Source organism: Sparus aurata, chromosome 23, assembly GCF_900880675.1.
Source record: "Sparus aurata chromosome 23, fSpaAur1.1, whole genome shotgun sequence".
Lineage (NCBI taxonomy): Eukaryota > Metazoa > Chordata > Actinopteri > Spariformes > Sparidae > Sparus > Sparus aurata.
This window is the reverse complement of record NC_044209.1, coordinates 17,616,568-17,626,323: the sequence shown is the minus strand read 5'-3', so window position 1 is coordinate 17,626,323 and position 9,756 is coordinate 17,616,568. Positions and strand designations below refer to the sequence as shown.

Here is a 9,756-nt window from a genome sequence, read left to right as displayed (position 1 = left end):
TGGGAACATACAATGATAATCAATACCAAATGGCAAAATGAGTCAATGTGCACTTGACAGCCACACGGCATGAGAGAGTGGAATAACATTACAGTATGTTTAATGTGGAATGGCATGAGCCTTAAATTATCCCTCAGTTAGCATTGATCTGTCAGTCAGAGATGGGTCAGTCAATACTGAGACCTCCACAGAAAGATAAGCTCAGCGTGCATCTGATTTTAAAATAAAAAAATCTTTGTAGCTGACTATGCCATTAGTCCGATTAACATTTGCGCTTGCGTGCCGGCTCCACCATCTACCGTGCCCACAGACAGAGCGACAGACAAGGAGGAGAGACATCATTTCACAGGGAATTGGGTTGTTGTGAAGCCCCCAGGGCTGCCAGGCTGCAGTGAAAATGCAGGAGAAGAGACGTCCTGCGAAACCCCAACCCGAGTCGCTGCTATGAATAACCTGACAGGTCCTCGGAGGAGAGCGGAGCTGCTGAGGTGCCCTAATGAAATCCAGCTGAAACAAACTGGACGAGACAACACAGACGAGGTGGACAGGATCAGCACTGTGATGGCGTCTTCTGTTTGTTTGACTTTCTGCATACATATGCACACAAGTAAGATTCATGAGCCTCTTATAAATGCATGAATCTGTAACTATTCTATAAAATATATTTGGTTTGGATTGGTTTACAGCTCAGAATCAGAGTCAGACGACTGTCGTGTAGCCACACAATGAAAACAGAATGAACCCAAAGCCCTTTATGCCCTTCATTCAGGTCACATTGCCTTCTCCTTTGAGATCAGCTCTTATTAAGAATCTGCTCACACGGCCACAATGCAAAGGGGCGGATTGACGGGCTGCTCGGTTCGTTAGAGCACCCCTCGGGACGATATCCATTGTGGGATCGATGCACCGCGGGGGGCATCATCACGCAGTGTAAACAGTATGTTTAGTGCGGGCTGAGTGCCAGAGTCGGCTTCAGTAAGGTGTCCTGGATGACCTTACTCTTGTGCCGGGCCCGCAGGGGGTGCACTATAGTTAATCGGGCCTCCAAAACATGACACAAATGGCTTTTGATACGGACATTTGACATGTTGCGTGCAGCAAGTGTACAGAGAATGAAAAGAACAGATATGTAGGCTACAAAAACTGCATTTTGTTGTCTCACACTGAGATGGTTTCGCTGTGACACGGTTCTGCTGTTTAACAGCTAAATGAGGACACAAGATGTGAGAGACTTTAAATATCGTTGTAAACAATCTCCGAAATACAATGGGAGACTAAATTCTGCTCTTAATAAACACATTTTTATAATTTTCTGTCACCAAAAAACACCCACTGACTAATGAATCCTTTTAGGCACAATAACAAAGACTGTTATTGTTTCATATTCATATTCAACAAGTTTTAGATGTATAAATATTTAAAACAAAATAAAGTTTTTAAGGAATGTTAGGCGTAAAACCATTTAAACGTCTAAAACAATGTTCCTATTAATAAAATGACTGTTAAGTGGCCTGGCCCACAACAGATCAATGACAAGATCTATCCTGTTGTGCAGTCTGATTTGATTATGTAACACAGGAGTTCATCTTCTCCCATAACAATAGTTTCCAGCAGGTGGCTCTGAACACTGGCTGCACACTCTCCCCTCTGATGTCGCCTGATCTGAAGTGGAGTTGAGAGTGATTAGATTCCTCAGATGCCTGTTTATGTTGATTATTGAGTTAGTGCTTAACAGCATCAATTAGAGGTGAATCATTCTGAAACTGAATACTATGTGAACATGTGTCCTCTGTAAATATAGTATATTATAGTTTGTCTGTAATATATATGGCAGCTGATTATTTCATATGAAGAAAGCCTTAACAGAATAAAAACAAAACCAGTTTTGGAATGTAACTAAGTAAGTATTTACTATAGTACTGTCGGCTACCTCAGCATGACTTTAAGGTACTTTCCCATCACATTTCCATGTTATGCAACTTCTTAACTTCACTACACTATAGAGAAGTTTCTCATACTTCATAAACTAAATACATTTTTTTTTTTTTTTTTTTTTAAAGAAAAAGAAAAAACCTTTTCGATTAGCTGGAAAATGTGTTGTCCCCAAACTGAACGTTGACTTTTCACACATACATGATTTTCACAGGACAGCGATGCTGCCAACACGATGATCTTGTAGAATATTACGCATTAAAGTACATTAAACTACCCAAAAGTATATAAAAGCACTCAAATGCATCATAAACATGACATTTAAGTTTAATTCATCCAAACACTCAGATGAGTACCTGAGTACTTTGGCATTACTTATTTGAATTAAGTAAAGGACAGTGGTGAAAAGTGTGAGTGGATTTATTTAAGCAGACTTCTGAGGTACTTTCATTTTCTGCCACTTTTTATTTTATCCTCCTTTATCCTCACTACATCTCAGAGGAAAATATTGTACTATCTGCTCCAGTGTCTTCTAACTTTAGTTACTGGGACAGTAAGGACTGTTACTTTGTGGATTAGAATTAATATAAGGAATTAAAAACACACTATAACTATATGGTTACAATATAACCAACAGAACAGAAAGTGCCACCTGTGTGATTATAAAATATATTTTTTGTTCTACGTCGTCCACCATATCACAATATGGCATTTGTCACTTATTATAAAGTGTTCATTTAATCATAATACAGTAAGTAAAAGTATACTTTTACTTACAGTTTTATATACTATATAATATATATTGTGTATTATACTGGATAATATGTAATGCATATTATACTGTATGAAACTATATTATTTTCTGAAATGGTATAATAAGTATACTTTAACACATTTGATAACAATTAAATAGGCTAATGTATTTCTACGGTGTTGCTTCACTTAGTGGGGTCACTTCTCTTCCACCTCCATCTCTTGGTTAAAACTCTGAACACTTGCACCACTGATCTAATCACTAAAAAAAAACAAAAAAAAACAAAAAAAAAAAACAAAACGTGAAAGCCATTAATCATGAGTGGCCCCCGGAAACAAAGTGTCCGTGCTCGCATGTCAGACAGCTCACAGCCCCCCGTATATTACCGGTGGAAGTGTGTCACGAGAGATGAGTGGCCCCTTTGTTTGGATGTAAGCTGCCCTGAAACAATTAAGAAGGCCGAGGGGACCTAATCTCACAGAATATGCAAAGCCGCAAACACAGCGGGAGAGGTCGGGCAGGGTCCGCTGGTCAGTGAGAGAACCCGCACCGACGGGAGGAGAAACAGTAAAGTGCGGACTGCTCCCATCGGACTCTGATCTGTGGGTTCATTTTGTTTTATCTTTTATTCTAACATGATCCAGCTGCGACAGACGAGGAGAGGACAGATGGAGGCGCGGCCGTGAAGAAGAAGAAGAAGAAGAAGAAGAAAACAACAACCCCCACCTGTGGATCGATTGAGTTTGAACGGGGTCGAAGCAGCCGCGCAGGAGGCTCGAGTACAACAGAAAAGTAATATTTTACTGCAAAGTTACGCGTCCGTTCGTCTGAGCCTACCTGGATACATCATTCAGACTCACCTGTTAGGAGCGTCGGTCCAGGTAAAGAAGTCACTACATCGTATATTCCTTTCATTCAACGCGTCCATGTGCGTCACGCTGTGCTTAAACCTTATAGCATCACTTTATAATAATCATAATCAATATACGGAGTTAGTTACCATTGAGTTAATGGTTATTTCACTTTAAAAATGCTTTATAAACAATTTGTTAAGCGATTGTTGACTGTAAAGTTGCTCCTGGTGTTTACAAAAACTTTGTGAACGGTTAATAAAAACTGTGTAGATTATCTATAATGGCCTTTATGAACTAAATATATATAGCCTACCTTTACAATTGCTTAATAAATGGTTTATACATTTTTTAAAGTTTTTTTAACTGTACTGTAATTGATACTTATCTAAAAGTAAATATATTCTGTTAAAATGTTACTTTAGTTAAAGTGAAAGTCACTCATACAAACAGTAGCATAAGTCCTAAAGTATCAAGCAATACGATTAAAATTAATGAGAAGTATATTAAATATAGGCTATGTTTATGCTGTGTACTGTGTGTCGACTGCTTGTCTGATCCCATATTCAGCACTTTTGTTACTACCTTTGTCAACGTTTTGCAACCGATTATTAAAAATTAGTGAAGAACAAATCACAACTTTGGCTCCGATTCATGGTGAAAACTGCAAAGCAACTAGTAACTGAAGTTTTCAGATAAATGCAGTGCCTCCATTATTTGGAGGCACTGCATTTATACTTAAGCGCATTTATACTTAAGCGCAGTTCTTGAGTAGATCTACTGATTTACATCCCATCACTACTATAAACTAAACTTTTTTTAACTATAAATGTACCATTTATTGATGATGGATGGGTATTATTAAGTGTCACTAGCTGAACATTGTAACATTTGTAAAGGTAGAGCTGTTGTATTGCATTAGACTGTACAGGCTTGCCTCAGTCAGTGTTACCAACATTATCATATTGATTACAGCCCAAACCCTAAATGCACCGTTCTAGTTAGTTATTATTAATATTAGTTATTCGGGAGTTGAGTTCGTGTTTGCACTGTTTCTATGCACTGTTGAGTTTGGTGTTTTTATGGCTCATCCAGGGACGGGTATTCAAATTAGCTTTGGCTATTAATGCTGCCGTGTGTGGCATCAGTTAACACAACAAGCTCCTCCCGATACAAATACATTAAATGAATAAACAGTAGAATTAGCCTGATATTTGCCCAGAGGTCGAATTCTCGTGCGGGAAGTAATAAAAGGCCGTTTTCATCTTTGGGACAGGTGTACCACTGTATTATGTATCTGTATCATAATATTTTCATTTACATCAAAACTGGAGAAACGTCAAATCTGAAGCTACATGGTTTTCACTGGACGGTGACCTTCTTCAGTTGATGTTTGGATGCTGCGAGAGGAAAATGTCATTAAACCGATTCAAATTAAAGTAAAATTCAAAACATTTCCACTGGAAATTTTCAAAATGTCTTATATTATTATGTTTTAGAGGACAAAACATGGTGAAGTGCACTCTCTCCCCCACTTTCTGCACACTGGTACCTAAAAGAAAGATGCAAAACTAGAGCCTGTAAGTATATTTGCATGCACATTTTTTTCCACCCCTGCCCCTAAATCATCCGCTGTCCACCAATGTTGTGCTTACAACACTATCCAATGTTTGTGATTAGAGACAGGGGAGACCACTGCGTGATTCTTCAGAAACTCGTGTAAATGTATTTCAATGGGCAGCAGCTTCAGTGTAACGTAGACAGCGATCGTCTATGGAAATATCTTTGGTTGGTTTGGCATTCAAACTCAGTTCTTAAAGGATGGATGCAAAACTTTTAGTTTGTAAGTATATTTGCATGAATGTTTAAATAACCAGGGCTTTTTTGTTGCAGCTTTAAATAAAAACAAAAAACCCTGCAGTGAAGCCATGGCTGAAGCTCCGAGAGGTTGCAACCCCAGCATCAGCTCCATATATTACAACCTGTGTGACCTGACGACAGTGTGGGGGATTGTGGTGGAGGCCGTCGCTGCAGCCGGTGTGGTGACCTCCTTTGTCCTGTTCGTCATCCTCATGGCCTCGTTACCGTTTGTGACGGACAAGAAGAGGAAGGGTATGGTGGCCCTGCAGGCGGGCATCCTCATCTTCACTCTGGGACTCTTTGGACTCACTTTTGCCTTCATCGTGGGTCGATACTCCACCAGCTGTGCGGCACGGAGGTTCCTCTTTGGAGTACTGTTCTCGGGATGTCTAGCCTGCCTGCTGATGCACGGGTTGTGGCTTGCGTTGCTGCGGCGGCGAGGCCGGGGGCCCAGGAGCTGGATGTTGTGCACAGGAGCCCTGGGCCTGTGGCTGGTGGAGGTGATCATCAACACCGAGTGGCTCATCATCACCGTGGTCCGGAGCCCGGCCGAAGTCGTCATCCCCGACCTGTCCTGCAGAATCGCTAACCAGGACTTTGTGCTGTCTCTGATGTACGTGATGGTTCTGCTGGTAGCTGTGGTGCTGATGCCCGTTCCCTCGCTGACACACAAGCACAAGCAGTGGCGGCGAGATGGAGCCTTCATCCTCCTCACTGGGCTCTTCACACTGGCCATCTGGGTCGCTTGGATCATCATGTACATCCACGGGAACACAGCGGCTGGGAATCCGTCCTGGGACGACCCTACTTTGGCTGTAGCTGTGGTGTCAAACGCATGGGTGTTCCTCTTCCTCTACACCATCCCAGAAATCTGCTTACTGACCCTGGAGGACCCGGACCAGGAGGAGCCACACGATGGAGACGTTTATCCTGCCAGGAGCCTGGTTTACGACAACATCCTGAAGGAGCCGGTGCCACCCCAGCAGAACATCTACATTGAGAATAAAGCCTTCACTATGGACGAGACTCCAACAGGTGCAGCACGACACACCACGATCTCATCTCACAATAACAGTGTCACAGTATGTGTTAGACGGGTGCTGAATCATCAGAATAGAAAAGGAATCAGCAAGACAGCGCTCCAATTAAATGATTCATTCATGCACTTCCCACCGGGCACAGATGAAATAATGAAGCATAGCGAGCCAGCTAGTGGGAGATGGCATTAATCTGAGGTTGCCTCCGGAGCCAAAGGGAAAAAGATTGTGAAATAATTGTCAGACTACTCTTTCCATTTTCAGACAAAGCAGCGAACACAGCAACCATTTTACTGCTACTTGTCATTTAGTCTCCTAGTAATAAAATACATGTGATTCAAGTCATTTGATCCTCTCAAGAGGATGTCTCAAGCAAGTAAAGTGTCAGCCACGTTTATCACTTCTTATGTCCTTGGACAACAGTTGCAGTTGTAGGCTGTGCCATCTGCAGCGTCCTGTATTTGCATGTGTTTTCTTATGTAGCAGTGCAGTGAGCCCTAAAACCCACTTTAAGCTTACTTTTAGCTGCAAGTGGGATTAAACCAGGTGCATTAACAAACAGTTTGTGTCGCGTTCACCCCAATCTCCAGGAAGTTGAATTGTATTTTTTCTGCGTGAAAATAAACAACATCCACGTTTAACCAGCGACAACTGTTCAGTGAGAAGAGAGGGGAAGGGTATTTCTCTGTGTCAATACCTTAAATGTGTGGAACTGAGTGGCGCCTGCCATGCAAAAAACAGTCTGTCTGATGCCAGGAAAATTAATCAGACAAGATAGTAGCACTCTCTTTGATGTTGACCTGCCTGAGAGGTCAGGCCCGCCCACAGCATGCTGCTAGTTTGTCCACCGTGCCTGGCAGCACCCATAAGAGTCTGCTCCTTGGAAACAACAGTTACAACATCACAGTTACAAATTCTTCAATTAATAAATGTATTTGGGATTTGCTTGGAAGTCTAACATTGCCTCACTCATAGCACTACCTATACTAGTACTGTGAGCATCGGGTTTATCTACTGACTGGTTGTCAGGATGGTAAATGCAGTGAATGAAGTGGTCAAATATTCAGAGGAGTAATATTTAAGAAATGTTTTCTTGTGTAAAACATTCAAAAAGTTAACGAACATTATCAACAGCGCGGCGAAAAACATGCTGTTATGTAATAGGCATCCATGTATTGTGCTGCAGAGATATCTACAGGAGTTAGCATGCTAACCAGAAAGCCCTGGCTTGTCCTGTCACATACAGTGATAACACTTTGTAGCGCAAGAAGCAACAGTCAGACAGTCTACGTAGATTCAGCTGGGAGGTGTATAAGGAGCGAGATTGCAACTTGTAAGTAAACAAAATAAACTCACGTCTCAAACTCACGCATGTCAAGATAATAAATATTTTTACACCTATTTTATTCACAAAAAGCAAAAATATAACTTTACAACTTCAAGATTCAAGTTTTTGAGCTTAATCCCCTTGGTAACTCATCATATTCTTTATTAACTCGACAAAAAAACAAAACAAACCACAACAGTTTTGGTTTGTCTTTCCACAATCACCTCCACTTTGGTTGAGATTAATCCTCAATTCATCGAGTGAAAAGTGAAAATATTTCCGATTCTAAAAGCCATTTTCCCCATTATAGATGCCTGATTCTCCACATCCTTTCCCCCCCACCATGTCTTCTCGTTGAGTCATATTCCTGGTCAGAGCAGCTGTAAATCGCCTCCATACTGTTTCTCCCCTTCTGGCATCTGCCATCATCTTTAAAATAAGACATACTGTAGTGTCCAACTTGTCTTTGATGTGTCAGATCTACCCTGGCAGATGCAGCAAATAATGATTCACTTATGTGGTTTGTTCGAGTAACTGTTGTCATCTCTTTAAACAATGGCAGAGATTTTAAATAACAAACTATCCTCCACCTTTCCTTTACCAGTACCCACAAAGCCAGTGTCTCCATACGGTGTCTACAATGGTCAGCTACGAAGTGGTGTGTACCAGCCTACTGAAATAGCCCTGATCGCCAAGGGTCTGACCAAGGTGGGTGTGCACACAATTTCAGAATTTCCTCTTCTGTCACAGCTGAAATAATCACGTCTCTGCACATCTGTACAGATGGACCAGGACGCAATGCTCCCTCGACCCAGAGCCCCGTCTTTGATTCCAGGAAGTGGCAGCTCCCTGCCTCGCTCGATCGAGTCCTTTCCCTCCTAAGGACCAACACGCGCTGGACCTCACAGTTCCAACTATCGACTGCTCGTCTGCTCTGTATGCACAAGGGCTGAGTGTCACAAATCAATTGTTAAAACGACACCAACAATATCAACCCAAGGCCAGCGTACGAAGGCTAATGTATACAGAGCGGCCAGCGAAGCTCCTAGATTTCATTTCCATTCTCGATTTTCAGGCAACTAGTGCCTTAGAGGTTTTAACTTTCAGCTATAAATCAGCTTGCAGCTTCACTCCTTGGACTCGCAAAAAAATCATGAAGAAAGAGTGTAGACATGTATGTAGCTCTATAGGGAAGCTTTTACTTTGCAACAACTGTTCTATTTAAAATCGAAATCTAAAAGGTGAACTATTTATACATTTTTAGCTGACACATGAACCACAGTAGGTTGATTTTGGAGCAACAGTTGTGAAGCATTAATTACAGAGAGATTAAAGGTCTTATTGGACTGTTACATGTTACTTTTCATCAGTGTGCATTGAAAGTTCTGACAAGTATCTTTCTATCATAAATACATTGTGTGGAATTGATTGTAAAACATTACGTTGTGATTCAGACTTCCTGTGAAAGCCATATGATTTTGTAGCGTCTTTATAAGAATGTAATTTTATGTGAAAGGTATAAATTCTAACTTATTAAACCCGTTGAGGTTACGTAAGCCCTGTGTGGATGTTTGGATTGTAACAACTGACAGCTCACAAAGGAGGAAGGTGTGGCACAGCACACCAGGAAGTGTCAAAAGGATCACCATGTACACTGCACCCAGGACTTATTTACATATGTGGCTTTAACAGTCCTACCTGAGGCCTCGTGCAGGGATTGTGTCTATTTTAGGTGGCGCCAAGAGGGATCGTGTGGGAATGTTACACCACCCAAACAGTAACATATGATAATGAACTTACGTAATTCTCCTTTCTGGTTTGAATTTAAAAAGGGACAGCTCATGGCAAAATTGAAAAACAAATACCTGTAGTGTTATTTATTGTTCTGGGTGGTTTTGGAGAGAACACCCGTAGAGATGTCTGCCTTCACACAAACATAATGGAACTGGATGGAACTCAGCTTGTGGTGCTCAAAGCGCCAAAATACTTTTATTT

The 9,756-nt window shown here is 41.3% G+C and overlaps 1 protein-coding gene across 1 annotated transcript; it reads left to right on the top strand.

Annotated features, from left to right (window-relative positions):
- The first annotated feature begins 314 nt into the window (after positions 1 to 314).
- Positions 315 to 9,317, top strand: LOC115575410 (G-protein coupled receptor family C group 5 member C-like). The gene is made up of 5 exons (XM_030407463.1): positions 315 to 607; positions 3,331 to 3,567; positions 5,431 to 6,432; positions 8,366 to 8,469; positions 8,545 to 9,317. The coding sequence occupies exons 3-5, from the start codon at positions 5,466 to 5,468 to the stop codon at positions 8,641 to 8,643; spliced, it is 1,170 nt and encodes a 389-aa protein (XP_030263323.1). The 5' UTR covers positions 315 to 607; positions 3,331 to 3,567; positions 5,431 to 5,465; the 3' UTR covers positions 8,644 to 9,317.
- The last annotated feature ends 439 nt before the right edge of the window (positions 9,318 to 9,756 follow it).